Here is a 19644-nt window from a genome sequence, read left to right on the forward strand (position 1 = left end):
ATATTGTACTCCTTTCTCCAAGGTTCCATACATGTGACTTTCTGTAGATGGTAAACCCACGGGATTTCACATGCTGCAGTTGCACCCAAATGTATCTTAGCTGTAAGCCCAGTCTTATGACTAAGTCACACCAAGACAAGTTTGTATCAGGTTAGAAAAACACTAGCATATAACAAGAGACTATTCTTTAAGCAGTAAAACACGGGATAGCATGACTAATTATGTAATTTTCCACGACACTCCATTAATCTGTTGGGTATGCCGATTTCCCATTTAAGGTGGAGCTTCAGCTCTTTACTAATTTGGGGATAAAGGTCACAGACTCATTCAAGGCTCTGTTTAAACAACTTAAAAACACTCCTGGAGCGCATTAAGCAGGATTTCATAATGTGGTCGTCTCTTCCCATTTCATTAGCAGGTCACATTAATTCTGTTAAGATGACTAGGTTTTTGTACTTATTCCAAATGATTCCCATTTTTCTGCCAAAGTCGATGTTCAAACATCTGGACAGCTACATTTCCAACTTCATTTTGAATAAGTTAAATCCACAAATGAGATAGGTATATCTAGAGAGACCTAAGGCTGCAGGTGGGCTAGGCCTTCCCAGTTTTTTACACTACTACTGGTCAGCAAATATATCTAAATGTGTTTTTTGGGTTTCTACATTTGAAAACAAGGATGGTCCAACTTGGGCCATCATTGAGTTACAGTCAAGCCTTCCAACTTCTCCTGTCTCGCTCTTGTGCTCCTCGATACCCATGAACCTTGGCACCCATGTTTTCAATCCCATTGTCAAGAACTCACTTTAAAGTCTGGTCCCAATTCTGCAATCACTTTAGCCTTAAACAAGCAAGCGGCTTCTCCCCATGAACATCTAATCATCTCTTCCCAGCGTCACAGATTGACACAGCATTCCAGTTCTGGCATAGGAATGGTCTGGTGTCTTTTTGTGACCCACATCCGTCTCATTCGATACTCTGAGGGTTGACCATAATATTCACAATACCCACTTTTGTTTTTAGATACCTGCAAACTCGCAGCTTTGCCAAAAAATATTTCCCTTAATTTCCACTCGAGCCTACTAAGTGTCCAGTCGAGAGGTGCTTAGATTTTAACCCATATCTGAAGGGCACAATCTCCAGATTATACGACATAATACAGAACATTAATCCGCCTTCCTTGGCAAATACAAAATCTACATGGGAGCAAGACATGGGTTGTGAGCTACCCGATGATATATGGCAAAACAGTATTGAGCGTATCCACACCTCATCATTTTGCATAAGGAATGGGCTCATTCAGTTCAAAGTTTTGCACCGTCTCCATTACTCAAATAACAGGTTGGCAAAAATATGTCCAAGTGTTGACCCCAAGTGTTTGAGATGCCACCGGAGTCCAGCGACTGTGGGACACATGTTTTGGTCATGCCAATATTTGAGTGGCTTCTAGGACCCCATTTCTTTTTAGGCATTCTCACATATGTGTAATACAACTGTTAACCCAAACCTGTTCACTGCCATTTACTACCACACATCTGCTAGCTCGCCACCTTGTCCTCTTCCACTGGAAGTCTGCAAAGCCACCCTCCTTTTTGCTGTGGGTTAAGGAGGTGATGTCATCTCTGCCACTGGAGAAGGTTAGGTACATTGTGCTTGGGTCCCGATTTTAAAGTTAGTCTTAACCTGGTCCCCATTAATACAATATGTTGAGCGCCTGTTGGTGGAGGGATGGGATGGGAGTGAGGGGTAAAGGGATGGGAGTGAGGGGTGGTGGAGGGATGACAGAGAGGGGTGGTGGAGGGATGGGAGTGAGGGGTGGTGGAGGGATGACAGAGAGGGGTGGTGGAGGGATGGGAGTGAGGGGTAGAGGAATGACAGAGAGGGGTGGTGGAGGGATGGGAGTGAGGGGTAGAGGAATGACAGAGAGGTGTGGTGGAGTGAGGGGTAGAGGGATGACAGAGAGGGGTGGATGGGGGGGTTGTACTGTTTTTCTGTTCTCATATCTGAAAACGTATAAATTAATAAAGTTGACAAGATGCCCTGAGAAAAACAAATGACTTTTTATTTTCGTCTTCAAAAATGTGACGAGACGAGAATTCCACGTGAGACTAATGGACATTTAATTTGACATGAAGCTCCTTTTCATCTGTTTTGTCCAGTCACGAGCATGCATGCATGCATGCATGAAGAATATTTAATGCAATCCTCTCATTGGCAGAATTGACATCTTTCAGTTGCACAGTCTGATTGAGCTGATATGCCCTGCTCTCTCACACAGCTCCCAGTCGGTCACTTCCGTCACTCGTCAATCTTTTGAACTGATTCGATGCCAGGACACTTGACTTGTAACTAACTTCAACTAGAAAAAATGTTTACTCTTACTTTCATGTAAGGTATTTTTGCTTTGATCACATCAGAATATCTATTAGTCATTCCTCTGTCGCTGCTCTCGAGCCACAGTCCACAAATGCGAGTCGTGGTTGCTTTTTTCCTATGGGGAAAAACAAATGATATTAGTTTAGTAGTATGACTACAGTAATACTTCTGGCATTTTTGTAAAGCTCAAATGCTTACTCACCCCCCTTGACCGTTATGATGGGGAGAAATTCAGAGCTGTAAATTGTTTAACCTGTAGCCAAGGATTTTATAACCTATATTGTTAATTATGGCTGCAATCTGCGGCAATATCAATGTTGCCAGCTAAGGTATATGAGGAGATAGTAGGCCTAGTTGACAGGCCTACTACTGAATGAAACGGAGGGACCTACTTGAATTTGTCCAATCGGAACTCGGGTTTTTGTTGGAAAAAGTGTGCTAGTGCTTTAAATGTATCTAAATGTGCACATAATGGAAGTTAGTTAGCCTAAAGTTAGTCTAAATATTCATTATTTAATAGAAAAAATGCCATGACCAATGTGACTAAAATGGCTGCGACTAAAACTAGACTAAAATTGTCCCGAGTTTTAGTCGACTGATAATAACTAAAAATAACGAAGGATGAAATGACTCAAATGTATTTTTAGACTAAAACTAAAATAGCTACCAAAATGAATGTCTCCATACACAAAAACCTGCAATGAACAAGCAGTAATGCAATAAGCATGGATTAAATATATTGTATTCAGTCTGAAATCAGATGGGGTGTCATCTATTTAATATCATATCTGTTCAACAGTCAGTCCCTCTCTCTTACTTAATTCAAACCAAATCCATGATGTCACTACTATCACTAGGTGCAGTAATCCCATTCAGCCACCGGAGGGTGCTCCAGTCCAACAGAACAGTCCCCCCCAATCTTTAGCCGTCTCTCCCCTCAGCTTAGCTCATTCACCAATGCCATGCTTTGTTAGCACCCACTTAAACCCACATCCTTAGACTCCCCCAGTTAACTGTCCATTTAGAAAGGCATTCTCCCACTGATGCTGGTGTCACCTTAATTTGCTTTCTACGGTTAAGTTATTTTTTCTAGATTAGCTTGATGGCATTCTCCAACTCCAGTGTTTTAAAGCAGCCCAGCCCATCACAAATACAGCATCTCCTTCCCCTATTAGGATAATAGATAGGCGCATACTCTTCAGAAAGTCACCATAAATACATAGCTAAATGCTCTTATCAAGGCTGTTTAAATGTCAATTGTGTACGTGCTGAAGTTAGCATATAGAATGCCCTGTACATTTAAAACATTTTAGCAGACACTTTTATCCAAAGCGACTTAATCATGTGGGCATACATGTTTTACATATGGGTGGTTCCAGGAATTGAACCCACTATTCTGGCGTTGTAAGCACCATGCTCTACCAACTGAGCTACAGAGGACCACATACAGGCCATACACGCTCTCCCCCTCTCAATTATGTATTCATTGCATACATTTCTCATTATATAAACAAATCCGTAGCACTAAGGCCAGTGGGGGCTGGAGAGCCCAGGACCAGATGCATAGCATATTTGGCTTCAGTCACTAACGAAGATAGATGATTTCTCCCCATTGTAACACTCTCGCTGGCTGGCTGGCTGGCTGGCTGGCTGGCTGGCTGGCTGGGGGACAGAGAGATAGAGGGCACAGTCACAGAAGTGCTAGTGCTGTGATTAAAAAGAGAGGAATACTCATGTATTTTCAGGGGTATTTTTGTGTTATGATTGTTATAATAATTTCAGAGCTTTAATATCATATTTATTGTCGGTTTAGTCTCTCTGCTTTTTGTCGGTGATCTATCGTATTGCCTTTGATCTTTCATTTAAAGTGTAGGCCTATTTGGATTTATTCACTCTTAGGAGTATCATAACAATCACTTCTGGATATATTTGACATGCTTCTTAAATTACCTGCTTTGTGACTGTTGATCCCACAGCAGTATTTCAAGTGCATTTGATGTATGTGTCACAAAATGCTCTTTGCAGACATAAACACCTAAGCTGATATTTCCATTCACGTTCAGATTTAAAATTTCAGATCTGCCGTAACTAGACTCCTTTACATGGTGTGATTAGCCTAATGAGGGAATGTATAAAGCTGAGGTGACAGACATGCGGCTCGGTAGTCATTTATGGCCTACCATCCATACCCAAATTGTACTCTAAAACTAGCCTTGATTATTCTAGGTGATTGGGTGTTGCGAAAATTTGAATTCTCAGAAGAAAAAAAGTGAATTCCCAGTTATGCTGTTAAGACAATGGGGTAGATGATGTAAGTAGTATAAATCTGTATAGGTGTAAAAAATATAATACACTTTGTTATTGAGCCAATAAGTGGCCTTCTTGACGTTGGTCTGAACAGTGATGGCCCCTTTAGGCTAAATGTGTGTGACACCCCTGGTTAAAGAGGGGATGGTATAAACAGAATGAGAAGAGAAGGGCTGTTGAGAGAGAAACAACACAGGAGGTTGTGCAGCTGTTTTACTGTGATGGATCTATTATCCAGCCATTACAAGATAAATGATCGATCCCTCCCATCCCATCCCCCCGCGCCACTCCCTGCAAAATTGAAATGAGACAGAGAGGTGTGTGGTATGATTATGGGCTAGGTGGGATACCCATTAATTTAAGAGAAAAAGCGAGGGAGGAGAGAGAGAATGCAAGGAGGGTAGGCCCACCGACCCTGCACCATGCCATCAATCAAGGCGTCGTCTCTGGTGTGATGACCCAGCACTCGCCACCTCCCTGGCGCCTCCCTGGCACCTCCTTGGCACCCTAATTAGAATTCATGACAAAATAGATGCAAGGAAACGGTTTGGGCCCTTCATAATTTTATAGGAAATGTATTGTTATTAGAGGAACCATTTGCTTAGTGTGATTTTTCCATTACTGGCTTGTCACGCAGTGTAGATAATATGTTGGTGGATGAGGGAGGGAGGGCGTAGGAGGGGCGTGGAAGGAGGGAGGGAGGGTGAAGGGGAGGGGAAGGGAGGATGGGTGCCAACTCCATAGATTGGGGTGTCAGTTTTGTTGATGGTGCATGTAGTTTACCTTGGAGCTGTGTCTAATGGGGGTAGTTGAGAGAGGGGGAGGGAGCACAACAGGCCTGAGATACTAGGAACATCAGTGTATCCACTGATACACACACTTACGCTCACAACGTTCAAGTCCTGTCACTACTGTACTCCAACATGAGGTCGCTAAACTAGATAAAGTTTGCAGAGTTGGAACTTTACATCCAGCATCTGTTAGTTCTGAGACCAAGCACACTGTGCAAAACAATTAAAAACCACACACTACCCAATTAGGTCGCTTTCCAATTATAAACCACAAGCTCTGTTAAACTCTGCTTATGAGTTTTCTTATTGCCTGTGGATTTCCTAATTGCTTGCTAAACTGAGTGCTTAAACAATGTTACGTTCCTTGCCTCTGTGTTGATTCATTTCGTCCATATGGTTGTTTTTGTACACAACAGCTTGTTTTTGGTTGAAAAACGTACTTGTGTTTACGAAGTTAGGCTGCTCCCAAACATGCATTTTATCTCACACACCTTTCTATTTAAGTGATAATGCCCATGAAGCTGGTGTTTGGAGGATATATTGGCACGGGTGTTGTTAGGCCTGAGACGAACTCGAGGGCCGGCACAAACGGGTTACCAACATATTCAAATTATTTTCATACTATTTCATCCTTCCACAATATATAGTCCCGACACAAATCTAGGGTTGCTAGCCAAGTCGGTTGGCTGATCGTTCGTTCTATCAGTTCGGTTGTCAGAGACGTGACCCAGTTGTTAGTTTTAAATGTTCTTATCCCTTGCTTGCTAACTAGTCAACTAAGGCTAACTTACAGTTATGCCAAACAGTGCAGCCAGAATAACAGCAAAGTAGCTGCATTTGCCTTTGTTTAAGCTGTTTTCTAGTGACATTTATTTGGAGACATCCATAACAATAAGCTAATGTGTGATTTCCCCTGGCAAAGAAAATGTGCTCTCTCGTCAGGACACTGTTGTTCAGAGGAGCTAGCCAACAACACAGCTAACACAATCACTTCAAACTGAAGCTGGAAAGACTGCAAACAAGCTGCATTTTGTTTCATTTGAACTGTTTTCTATTGAAATTACTTCGTATATATCCATAAAATGATGCTGATTCATGATTTTGATTGGCTGAGAAAATCTGCCTGCCTGTCTGTCTCTTCCCGACCCCTTCACATTCATTACTATGGGAAAGCCGGAGCTAGAATTTCAATATTGAAACAATGTTGCCAATGTCAGAGAGACAGACAAGGTATATACACATCTCCGTTATTGAAAACCAATTGCTAGTCTAAAAGAAATGGGAAATAATATCTACATGCTTTTTACAGTGGAGTTCAAGTTTATACAATTTCTGGTTGGGCTGATGAGACAGTGGATTGTGCAGTGAGATGGAACAGCGTAAATAGGCATTTCAACATCATAGCTTTAGCCGGTGGTAACTTGTGGCATAGACAATTGCTGGAATGCGGTTTTAACCAATCAGCGTCCAGGGTTAGACACACCCATTGTATAAAGTTTTAAAAGTCATGTAGCAGCCTACTCTCTAAAGCTGTCCATATTGTTGAATGATTAACACTTTGCTTCCCAGCTACCCAGTTGTAAGAGGGCCTCAAACACACACACACACACACACACACACACACACACACACACACACACACATACACAATCAACGCAGCTGCATGGCGAGGCTGATGGGTAAATGTACAGGGTTTCCGCAGTGGCCACCAGGGTCCTGTCTGTTGTAATGAGAGAGACCAAATCCCGCTCCCTATCTCCTTCATTCTCCCCCTCGCCTCTCTGTGTTGAAACTGTTTGCATATTAATACATAGTCATGTCAATCAGCCAGCCAGCCAGTCAGCCAGCCAGCAGCACTATAGGGATAGAACATGGACCAGACAAATGGATTTTTTTCTCCCAATAAAATGTACTTGATTGCCCCCCTCCCCTTCCTCTCTCCTTCCACTTCCCCCTTTCTCTTGTCTCATGAATAGAACATTCAATTAGTTATGAGCTGAAATAATAATTATGAGAAATGTTGGACATGTTATGTTAGTGATGGATTTATTTGATTTATTTTTATTTAACTAGGCAAGTCAGTTAAGAACAAATTCTTATTTACAACGATGCTGGGCCAATTGTGCGCCGTCATATGGGACTCCCAATCACGGCCGGTTGTGAAACAGCCTGGGATCGAACCAGGTTATCTAGTGACGCCTCTAGCACTGCCTTAGACCGCTGTGTCACTCGGGAGCACAGGGCAATGAGAAGTTAGATTAATTTAGTGAAGACTTAAAATGCTCTAGTTTTCTACCCAGTTATTCCTCTCCTGTTTGGTGCCTGAGTTTTTCTTTATTATAATCTAACTGTACATCCTAATTATTTCTGTTAGATCAGGAAGTACAGTCTTTCTAACCAAGGTGGCTTATGATGTGACCAGGCTAGAGCATGGGTCTCCAACGCCGATTCTGGAGTTAATGAGGCTTTTGCTCCAGCCCTACAGTAACACACCTCCTCTCTCTCCTCCTGTCCTCTAGTTGGTAGCAGGCAGCGTTGTGATGGCCTTTGAGGAGGTGTGTCCGGACCGTATTGACCTGATCCATAAGAACTACCGTAAACTCTGTAACCTGCTAGTGGACGTGGAGGAGTGGGGTCAGGTGGTCATCATCTCCATGTTGACACGCTACGCCAGGACACAGTTCACCAGCCCCTGGAAAGAGGTAAGAGATGGAGGGAAGGGGAGAGGAAGCAAAGGGGAAACATGGTTTATAAGATTGTACAAGAACAGTGTGAGATGTGGTGTGATCATTTAAAGTGGAACTCAGCAGTTAAAACAGTAACAAAGCGGTTTCCCTGTTTCTGTAAAAAGCTGAGAGATGGGGCTGGAGAAATGTAACCACTCTCAAATTCTTTTACTGTTATGTATGCAAGGACTGACAATACATGATATCAAGATTATAGTTTTTGTTTACATTTACTTTGTTTACAAATATTGGAGTAACAGGCTTATATTTTGGAGTGAGCTTATATATTGGAGTAACAGGCTTATATTTTGGAGTGAGCTTATATATTGGAGTAACAGGCTTATATTTTGGAGTGAGCTTATATATTGGAGTAACAGGCTTATATTTTGCATTCTGATGGGGTACGACAGTTGAACTAAGCTCATGAGGCATTCATAAGTTATATTCTTCAAGAATAAATGGGTACAAATAATTAAGTCCAAAAATGTATGTAGCAACGCAGATTGCCCCTTTAAATAATGGCTTGTCTTGAATGTCTCTTTAAAGCCAACCAGGAAATGTCTCAGGTAAAGGACCAATAGACATCATCACTAAAGTTATAAAGAAATAATTTCTTCAATATGATGAGTCAAATATAACCTACAGTAAATAAATCACAAATTTAGACATTTGTCTACTGGGAGACATTTGTCAGTAAGTATGTGTTGGTAATGTAAGTCTATATTCAGTTATTTTTCACCCAGCGTTGCAGTTATTGTGTGAACATAATAAAGGAAACCCCTACACAAAACGTGTCCTCAGTAGCTGTTGAAAGGCAAAACATTTGCAATTAGCACAGTTAAAAAAATCTAGTGATATTTTGTGAGCACAGTGTGCAAAGTTTCTTTACCTTTTACCTGTTGTACAGGTGTCCAGCTCATCTTCAAGCAACCTCTAGATGTGTGTGTGCATCTGGCTTTGAATATGATGAGTTGACACCTGGTGGTAAAGATGTGGCTGATGTGCTATCAGATTGACGTTTATGGTGGTTGTGTGTGTGCTGTGTTTCACAGTGAAAGTAAATGTTTGTGCTGTGAATAGCAGAGTGAAAGGAAATGTGTAATGTGTGTGTGTTTCAGGACGGTGTGTTTGATGAGCACAGTGAGAGGGCGTTCTATGAGTCTGATGAGGAAAAGACTAGAGATGAGACAGAGGCCAAGCCCTACATGATGGACCCCGACCACAGACTGCTGCTCAGGAACACCAAGCCTCTACTACAGAGCAGAAACACTGCCGTGAGTCAAACACCACACACACACACACATACACACATACACACACACACAGTTGTATAAACACACACACATAGAAATATACACATACACAGCAGTAAGTGGTGTGTGTGTGTGTGTGTCTGCTCTTCAACCTGCTGTGAGGGATACAGGCAGCCTTGATGAAACCGTCTGAGCGTGTGGTTCAGTTCTCACTCCTTCCTCAATGCTGTCTCTGGAACCAAGGCTACGCCGTGCCACCACTGATTCTGCCGCTGCTACACAGGAACACACCCATTGTGTAACACACACACACATTGTGAGCAGAGCTCCATCACCCAGGAGACTCAAGGTCTGTGTGGCAGTGTAGCAGCAGGAGGAAAAATGGTCCCAAATAAGTGTGTTGATTACAATGTGACATGTTATGTCTTTACCAGAGAAAACACACTGCGGTCCTCCATCTTACCGACACTTACCGTCACTTCTTCCAAATGTGACTCCTCAGTTCTTACTCCGGCTATCTGTTACCTTCTAAATGACACGTCTCGTCTTAAAAACACATGGCACTTTACTTACTTAGCTGTTTGATATATGGAGCTTTAAAGAGCTTTGTGTCCTGAGTGAAGAGAGACTCATCCTAAATAAGAAGAGTGGGAACAGTATGACTGGAGTTGAAAAACACTGTCTGTATTTGAGGTGTTGCTAAGCGGTCATGTTGGATGTGTCTGTCCTCGGTCTGTCAGGTGGTGATGTCTGTAGCCCAGCTATACTGGCACCTGGCTCCTAAAAACGAGGTCAGCATCGTCACCAAATCTCTGATCAGACTGCTCAGAAGCCACAGGTAATCTCTATCTCTATCCATTTTTCCGCCTCATTTTTTTCCTGAGGATTTCCGACGGATTAATATTTTCTCTCTCTCCCTCTTAGAGAGGTGCAATACATTGTATTACAGAACATAGCCACCATGTCCATCCAGAGAAAGGTAAGGACTAGGGATGCAAATCTTGTTCCATTTTGTTGCTGACAAACCAACCCCCATTAACCGGTTAGCAAACAGTTAAATTTATTCCAAACAGTAAAATGACAACAAAAAATACTATGCATGGAAGGAACAGCCATTTTTCATTAAGAGCTTAAAAAAAATTGCGACAATAGCAAGCCTATCTTCTCATTATTGAACATGCAACTACTGTCGTGAAGTAGAGAATGGAATAGATCATTTTCAACATATGCCAAAATGCAATTAGCAGGAAGACACTGTTCTAAAAGACACCTGATGCAATCCATTTCATGTGACAGAGATCTCGGTTAGAAGCAAATGTAAGTATGCAACAACTAGGCTGGGTTGTTAATATGACTAGGATTGTGCCTTTGTCTTCTGGACAACAAAATAAAGTTGATATGAAAACCAGTAGAACAGGAGAGAAAGGCTGTGAAACTTTTTTGGTTGCTAGCTTAGCTGCTGCTGTTGGCTGCTTCATGCTGCTTCTCTCTCTCCCACTGCTCCCTGCAGCCTGCATCTGTGAGTTGCCTAGCAACGAGTCTCTGGCTTGCTTGCGGCTCAGCCGAGACAGCCATATCGGTTTAGTTATAAAAATCTTTGACCATATAGTTGACATAAGAAAGCTACTTTCTGACTCTAAACCCCCCTTACATTACAAATGTCTGCAAAATAATAATTCCAGTTGACCCAGACACTGTTCCTGTTTTGACTGAGGATTTTGTTCAATTCTGATCCAATTTAATTACACTAAATTGTGCAAATGAACCTATAGACTGTTAAGGAGAGTCTGGCTACTTCACTTATTTTATTAAGAAACATTGTGTTAAATTCCAAATTGTTTGCATAGTCAACTTACACACAGCTCTGACACACACACTTACCCCACCAGACATACTACCAGGGGTCTTTTCACAGTCCCCAAATCCAGAACAAATTCAAGAAAGCATACAGTATTATATAGCTATTATTGCATTGAACTCCCTTCCATTTCATATTTCTCAAATGAACAGCAAACATGGTTTAAAAAAAAAAAAAAAGAAAAGATAAATCAATACCTCACGGCACAACGCCCCTCCCCTCTTTGATCTAGATAGTTTGTATGTATTGATATGTAGGCTACATGTGCTATTTTTAAATTGATGAAATTCTGTCCTTGGGCTGTTCTTGTCTATTAATGTTTTGTTTTTATGTCATGTTTTGTGTGGACCCCAGGAAGAGTAGCTGCTGCTTTCGCAACAGTTAACGGGGATCCTAATAAATACCAAAATACCAAGCATGACTGGTCAAATGTATTTTCAGTGGCTAACTGACTAACGGTTAACCATTTAAAATCCCTAGTTAGGACAGACACCCTTACAGATGTAGGCTCTTAATTTGATTACTATTTTGTTGCTGATAATTTTCCTGCAGGAAATGTAGATGAGATTTGATATAGATAAATTCACTGAAAACCCACACTAACACACGGTTACAGTGCGTTCGGAAAGAATTACAACCCCTTGACTTTTTCCAGATTTTGTTATGTTACAGCCTTATTCTAGAATGGATTAAATCGTTTTTTCCCCTCTCATAAATCTACAAACAATACCCCATAATGACAAAGCAAAAACTGTTTTTTAGAAATTTATGAAATAAAAACTGAGCTAACACATTTACATAAGTATTCAGACCCTTTACTCAGTACTTTGTTGAAGCACCTTTGGCAGCGATTACAGGCTCGTGTCTTCTTGACACCCCTGTATTTGGGGAGTTTCACCCATTCTTCTCTGCAGATCCTCTCAAGCTCTGTCAGGCTGGATGGGGAGCGTCGCTGCACAGCTATTTTCAGGTCTCTCCAGAGATGTTCGATCAAGTCCGGGCTCTGGCTAGGCCTCTCAATAACATTCAGAGACTTGTCCCGAAGCCACTCCTGCGTTGTCTTGGCTGTGTGCTTAGGGTCGTTGTCCTGTTAGACTGGGGTGAAGGTTCACCCTCCGAGGTCCTGAGTGCTCTGAAGCAGGTTTTCATCAAGGATCTCTCCGTACTTTGCTCCGTTCATCTTTCCCGCAATCCTGACTAGTCTCCCAGTCCCTGCTGCTGAAAAACATTCCCACAGCATAATGCTGCCACCACCATGCTTCACTGTAGCGATGGTGCAGTAGAAACATCTCAAGGATGAACAAGGGAAACAAGATGCACCTGAGCTCAATTTCGAGTCTCATAGGTGTCTGAATACTTATTAGCTATTTTATTTATTTATTTTTTATACATTTGCAAAAATGTCTAAACCTGTTTTCGCTATGTCATTATGGGGTATTGTGTGTAGATTGATGAGGGAAGAAAATATAATAAGGCTGTAACAAAATGTGGAAAAAGGTAAGGGGTCTGAATACTGTCCGAGTGCACTGTATATTAACAGTATTGCACCTTTCATGTAACCTACATATGGCCAACTAATAGCCTAACCACCAATCAAGCAACATTATGGATTAAACGTTAAAATCCTGTTGCTGCAGGATTATTTTGATGTGACAATATCTTGGTCAAATTAAGATCCTACATCTGTAGTAGTAGGTCATTTTAGTTGTAGTTTAGCGTGCATAGATGTATTGGCACACTGTATGTTTTGAACTGTATGTTTTGGTGTTGTCTCACTAGGGCATGTTTGAACCTTACATGAAGAGTTTTTATGTGAGATCCACAGATGCCACTCACATCAAATCACTCAAGGTAAGCTCCCTCATGATGACCTAGTTAATGTAAAAGTAAACTGTGAGATGAGTCCAGGTGTGTGATCAGATCTTTCTTGACTCCCCAGCTGGAGATCTTGACCAGCCTGGCCAACGAAGCCAACATCTCCACCATCCTTAGAGAGTTCCAGGTACGTTTTTCTCTCCTCGTTCTTTTTTCTCTCTCTTTCTTGCTCTCTTTTCCTCTTTTTTACATTCAAACCCTTTACCCTTCTCTGGCACATGTATTTATTGCCTTTTACAGTGAATGGCTCCAACTTGTGCTTTGGTTTTTCCAGACCTATGTGAAGAGCCAGGACAAGCAGTTTGCTGCCGGTACCATCCAGGCCATAGGCAGGTGTGCCACCAACATCTCTGAGGTCACAGACACCTGCCTCAATGGACTGGTGCTGCTGCTCTCTAACAGAGACGGTATGGGGGAGGGATCCAGTCCATTGGTTTAATTGATCTACTGATTGGTTCTTTGTCCAGCTTCTTTCCAAAGTTTGATGTGTGTGAAATCCTCTTGTAGGTTTTGTTTTAAATGTAACCGTATGAAGTCATTACAGAGACGGTGGTGGCGGAGAGCGTGGTGGTGATCAGGAAGCTGCTCCAGACCCAGCCCACCCAGCACAGTGATATCATCAAACACATGGCCAAACTCTTTGACAACATCACTGTACGTCTACCACTATCTGAACATTTGTGTGTCTGTGTCCGTGTGTGTATTTCATGAGACTGAGCTTGTGTGAGTTGGAACATTTAATTGTCTGCACAATCTTAACATAGAGTAACCCGTGCCTAAGGTGCTGATGTCACGGGCCAGTATCCTGTGGCTGATAGGAGAGTACAGTGAGGACTAACCCCTCTGTGTCTCCAGGTGCCGATGGCGCGGGCCAGCATCCTGTGGCTGATGGGAGAGTATTGTGAGAGGGTCCCTAAGATCGCCCCTGACGTCCTCCGCAAGATGGCCAAGAGCTTCACCTCCGAGGAGGACATCGTCAAGCTCCAGACTGTCAACCTGGCTGCCAAACTCTACCTCACCAACTCCAAACAGGTAAAACATACCTACATACATAGTCTACGCTAAACTGTGCAGTAGCCTATAAGATGTTATTAAGCTGTTATTACCATGTCAATTCAGCTTATGATGACTTCCAGTTGTTCTAGTTATTTGGCTACTTAGGCACTAGCTGCTAATATAGTTTCGCCAGTGTCTTTCCTAAGTATTCCGGTTTGGTTCAGCCTGCTGGGTCTAACAGAAGTCCTATATCATAACCTCAGAGCTAAATGCTTTGTTGAGAGCAGGCTTCAATGTAGCGCATTCTCCCATCTCCCTGCCTCCCCTCCTATGAGAACTTAAGGCCCATTCTATCAGATGGGAGGCAATATGGCTGCCAAGCTGGGATTATGACCACACTGCAGACGCTGCTGCTGCAGCCTCAAATGAGCACATTATTACACCGGTATCCCCTGGTAATGTTTCAGAGAGGGGGTGGGGAGAGAGAGAGAGAGGTGTAATGTTGCTGTTCAGGTATTAACTCTTGTTTTTATTCCTCTCTAAATAATATATGTTAGTGTAAGGAAAGCACTTCCCATCTCAGACCATAAAGCCACCTGGTACAGGGAGAGGTTGTCACTCATACAGCTAGTGAGGAGCAGTCTCAGCTGGAGAAAGACGAGGAGAGAGGAGAAGAGGGAACATTTAGTGTGATGCCCCAGCGCTGTGTGTATTTCTTTTTGTGTGTTTTCTCCCCATTTCCCTCCATCTCCTTCAATATCTTACCATATCCCTCCATCTTTCCCCTGCTCTTTTTCCTGCCCCGTCCCCTCTATCTTTCTCTCCCTCTCCTCCTTCCCTCTCTCCCACCATATCTTCCCATCTCCCTCCCATCTCTCCTTCCCTCCACCCCCCCTCTCTCCCTCCTTTCTTCCATCCAGACTAAGCTGTTGACCCAGTACATTCTGAACCTGGGGAAATATGACCAGAACTATGACATCAGAGACCGCACGCGATTCATCCGCCAGCTCATTGTGCCCAATGACAAGAACGGAGCGCTCAGCAAGTACGCCCACCGCATTCTGCTGGCTCCCAAACCAGCACCTGTCCTCAAGTCTGCCTACAAAGGTACCTTTTTAAATAGCGCACTAGATAGGGAATTGTGTGGGTCTCTCTGAATGGCATTGGGGTCAGGGCTCTCTCTCTGGCTCATATGAGATGGATGAATTACCTGGCTAATACTAACCTTTCTGAGACGCAGAGAACACACACATACACACACACACACTTGACTTTAATCCAGATAAGAGACAGAAGCAGCCTCCTAAACATTATTATTCTGCGGAGGTCTCTGCGTCTGCTAGATGTTTATGGAAAACGTTAACCGCTCCTGTCATTCTTAATATTCACACTTTAACGCCTCTTTTTTCTCTCCATCTTTTTAGTTAGAGAAAGCCTGTTTTGAAGGCAGACCTCCCCAGGCACTTTGACTGATTACACCTCCTATATTCACCATTAGGGAGGGAGAATCCTTTTAATCTGTTTGCCCGCTGCCGTGTATGTGCTCCTGTGGGCTCCTGGACCCTTTATTAAACAGAGTTGTGTATGTGTTTATATAGTGACATTTCAGAGTGTTTAAGGCCAATTACTCTCTGTCCTGCATATTGAGAGAGCACTGCTGTGACATTGAGACCCCTGCCTCTCAACCCTTCTCCCCCCTCCAATGTTAATCATAGTTTCCTTCTTTTCTCTCCCTAACTCCAATGTTTCTCCTCTGACACGTTTTCTCCTCTATTTCTCCATCCCTCTTGTTCCTCTTTCTCCTCCCTCCATCTTGCCCTCTCCCCATCTTTTTCTCTTCTCCTCTTCCCTGTGTCTCCCCCTCTACCTCTCTTTACCTCTCTCTGTCTCTCTCCCTCTGTCAGACCGTGATCGTTACCAGTTGGGAACCCTGTCCCACACCATCAACACCAAAGCCAGTGGCTACCTGGAGCTTTCTGATTGGCCTGCCGTGGCTCCTGACCAGTCAGTGAGGAATGTGGAGGTGATTGAGCCGGTAAAGATCCATCATTCCATCTTTCCTTCTACTGCTCACCCCGGCCCTACACCAAGGGTGGTCATGGTCAACTCTGTCACCCAAACTACAAATCCATTTTGCTACGTTTCAATACGTTTGCAGTTCTCCCAACTCTCCTCCCTTCTCTTACTTTACTTCCTCTTACTGTACCTCACTTCCTCTGACGTCACTTCCTGTTCTGTTGCCAGGTGAAGGAGTGGGCTCCATCTCTAGGGAAGACTGGTAAATCCAAGCCTGCCAAGTCATCAGATGACAAGTTCTACTCTGACTCTGGAGAGGAGGAGAAGGGACCAGGGAGCAGTAGCAGTGAGGATGGCAGTAGCAGTAGTAGTAGTGAAGGTGTGTGTGTCCACGTGTGTAACATAAAGTTCTCTTGTGAGTGTTTGCATTGCCAGTCCAATCCATTTTATCTGTAAGACTGTACATCTTACAAAATGAACATGTGTGTCCAGAGTCAAGCAGCGATGCAGAGAGCCGTGTCGAGAAGAACAGCAGTCAGAGCAGTGAGGAGTCAGACAAGTCCTCCAGCCAATCAGAGAAGAGTTCCAGTGAATCTGACTCTGACTCTGAAAAGAAGAAGAGGAAAACTAAGACCCCACTACAGAAGACAGTCAAACCAACGGCCAAAGACGGGTACCACACTATCATGGAACATGCCCACTCCCCTGACTAGGTCCTTGGTTTGGAACCTATATGTATTGTGTGTCTATCATTTCTCTTCTTGCTGAATTTATTTATTGAGGTCTTACCTGTTTTATCGAATGCTGAGCGTGATAATTAGGCAAGGGCTGTGTGTGTGTGTGTGGGTGTGTGTGTGTGTGTGTGTGGTCGCTCATACAACAGTGCAGCTGTCTGAAGTCATGGTCACAGTCAGCAACGTGATCAGTGCATTGTGGCATCAATAATCTCATTCTCCATCTGTTCACTTTCTCTGTCTCTCACACACATTCTCTCTGGTCATGTTGAAGACATACGATGACACCTACTGTACACACACGTTCAGAGCAGTTAGAATGTAGTTAGTGTGAGCTCCATCAGCAGTGGTCCAGATTTACATGACTGATAGATAATGACTGTGGATTGGTCATTTAGCTGCCTGGTGGTACCAATGAATGAGATCTGAGTCATTACTGCTGAATACACACACACGCACACTGTTACACACTGGCAAATTTTGTCCCTGACACGTTCTATTTCACTCACCCCAGCTTTCTTTCGCACACACACACCCTACCTGCTCGCGCTGTATGACAGGCCGGCAGCTGACCTTGTTCCCTCCATTAGAGTGTAATTAGAGCAGCTCACCCCAGTGATTTCACACACACACACTGACACACGATCCCACACACACACAATCACTCTCGCAAACACACACACTGACACACACACAGTAATTATCCCAGCTCACCCCAGTGCTTCCACAACAAACCCAGCATAATGCCCTCATTACAGCCCAGTCATTCCAGGCAGGGCTTAATCAGGCCCACTCTGATTTATATCGCTTTTTCCTGTTCGAAACAAATGAAATCTGTAGGCCAAATTAATACTGGCTTCTCATCATCGGCCAAGTTAAAAAGCCAGTTACCGTCACAATTCTCCTCGTTAATTTAACAGCTGAAAATCCCAGGCAGCCCCAGTAAACACTCATTATCAGGACAAATTGAAGAGAGAGGGAGATGGAGGGAGGAGGATAACTTTTTAGCCAATGCGATATTAAATTAAGTGGGCGAACCAAAACAGATTGATCTAGGTTGTTCTGACAGTGTTTGAGTGTGAGCTCCAGCAGACTACACTACGTGGTGCAGAATGGAAAGTGTTTGAATGGATAGATGCGTAACACTTTCCCCTTCGTATTGAAACTTTGTCATGTTTTTTATGTTTTGGTTATAGGAAACACGCGTTAATGTATTACACTCTTCAGTTTAAGATATGTTAAAGGTGCCCTATTCCTTAGATTTCCTCATGGGAAATCATCTTTAAACACTCTTATCAGTTACAGATTGAAAAGTGTTGGAATGTGATTTGGAGGTTGAACTCTTACAACCTTTTGTGTTCTCTCTCCTCAACGTGCATGTGTGTTCGTTTATGTGTGTGTGCGTTCCTGTGTCAGTGATTCAGATGAGAATGGGAACGTTGCTAAAGAAGCCAACAGTTCGTCTGCAGAAGAGAGCTCCTCTGATTCAGAATCAGACTCTGACACCCACACAGACTCTGACTCAGGCACCGAACACAAGAAGAAGACCAAGTCTAAAGCCAAACCCAAGGTGAGACAACCAACCAACTGGGAGGGAAACAGCTTGCTAGGTGTGTCAGTTCTAGCATGCTTAACATCTAAGATACAGCTAGCGTTAACTCTCTTGAGTGTTCCTTTATCGGCAGTTGATTGAATTGAGGCCGTGGTCTGACTCTGAACAGATGAAGGTCTGTTGACCTATGTCCAATCTGAGCTGTTCTCCACACCGTAAATAAGAGAGTATGAATCAACCCGCTGTTCATCATGGTACAACAGTATACAGTGTGTTAGTGAGTGTGAACAGTGTCTTTGAAGAGCTACTGGAGGCAGAGAAATCACATTTTACACAGCGGAATATGATTTGGTCTGCTTATTTGTTTCTTCTTGCTTTTTCTCTCACCTCATCCTTCCCTGCCTCTTTCTGATTCTCCCTCTCTCTTTGTGATTCTCTCCCACCCTCTTTCTGATTCTCTCCCACCCTCTTTCTGATTCTCTCCCACCCTCTTTCTGATTCTCTCCCACCCTCTTTCTGATTCTCTCCCACCCTCTTTCTGATTCTCTCCCACCCTCTTTCTGATTCTATCCCACCCTCTTTCTGATTCTCTCCCACCCTCTTTCTGATTCTCTCCCACCCTCTTTCTGATTCTCTCCCACCCTCTTTCTGATTCTCTCCCACCCTCTTTCTGATTCTCTCCCACCCTCTTTCTGATTCTCTCCCACCCTCTTTCTGATTCTCTCCCACCCTCTTTCTGATTCTCTCTCCCACCCTCTTTCTGATTCTCTCTCCCACCCTCTTTCTGATTCTCTCTCTCTCTCTTTGTGATTCTCTCTCTCTCTCTTTGTGATTCTCTCCCACCCTCTTTCTGATTCTCTCTCTCTGTCTTTGTGATTCTCTCCCACCCTCTTTGTGATTCTCTCCCACCCTCTTTGTGATTCTCTCCCACCCTCTTGTGATTCTCTCCCACCCTCTTTGTGATTCTCTCCCACCCTCTTTGTGATTCTCTCCCACCCTCTTTGTGATTCTCTCCCACCCTCTTTGTGATTCTCTCCCACCCTCTTTGTGATTCTCTCCCACCCTCTTTGTGATTCTCTCCCACCCTCTTTGTGATTCTCTCCCACCCTCTTTGTGATTCTCTCCCACCCTCTTTGTGATTCTCTCCCACCCTCTTTGTG

The 19644-nt window shown here is 43.3% G+C and overlaps 1 protein-coding gene across 4 annotated transcripts in view; it reads left to right on the forward strand.

The window, feature by feature from the left end:
* The window catches only part of ap3b1a (adaptor related protein complex 3 subunit beta 1a), a 78507-nt gene that overhangs the window by 28484 nt on the left and 30379 nt on the right, over nucleotides 1-19644 (forward strand). For all 4 annotated transcript variants that reach the window (XM_055874007.1, XM_055874005.1, XM_055874006.1 and 1 more), the window contains 14 exons: nucleotides 7994-8176; nucleotides 9319-9474; nucleotides 10194-10291; nucleotides 10378-10432; nucleotides 13091-13162; nucleotides 13251-13313; nucleotides 13461-13593; nucleotides 13731-13840; nucleotides 14042-14218; nucleotides 15103-15289; nucleotides 16087-16217; nucleotides 16427-16577; nucleotides 16691-16871; nucleotides 18349-18502. In XM_055874007.1, the coding sequence (XP_055729982.1) occupies nucleotides 7994-8176; nucleotides 9319-9474; nucleotides 10194-10291; nucleotides 10378-10432; nucleotides 13091-13162; nucleotides 13251-13313; nucleotides 13461-13593; nucleotides 13731-13840; nucleotides 14042-14218; nucleotides 15103-15289; nucleotides 16087-16217; nucleotides 16427-16577; nucleotides 16691-16871; nucleotides 18349-18502 (1851 nt within the window). The remainder of the gene's footprint in view (nucleotides 1-7993; nucleotides 8177-9318; nucleotides 9475-10193; nucleotides 10292-10377; nucleotides 10433-13090; nucleotides 13163-13250; nucleotides 13314-13460; nucleotides 13594-13730; nucleotides 13841-14041; nucleotides 14219-15102; nucleotides 15290-16086; nucleotides 16218-16426; nucleotides 16578-16690; nucleotides 16872-18348; nucleotides 18503-19644) is intronic.

This window comes from Salvelinus fontinalis, chromosome 21, assembly GCF_029448725.1.
Source record: "Salvelinus fontinalis isolate EN_2023a chromosome 21, ASM2944872v1, whole genome shotgun sequence".
Lineage (NCBI taxonomy): Eukaryota > Metazoa > Chordata > Actinopteri > Salmoniformes > Salmonidae > Salvelinus > Salvelinus fontinalis.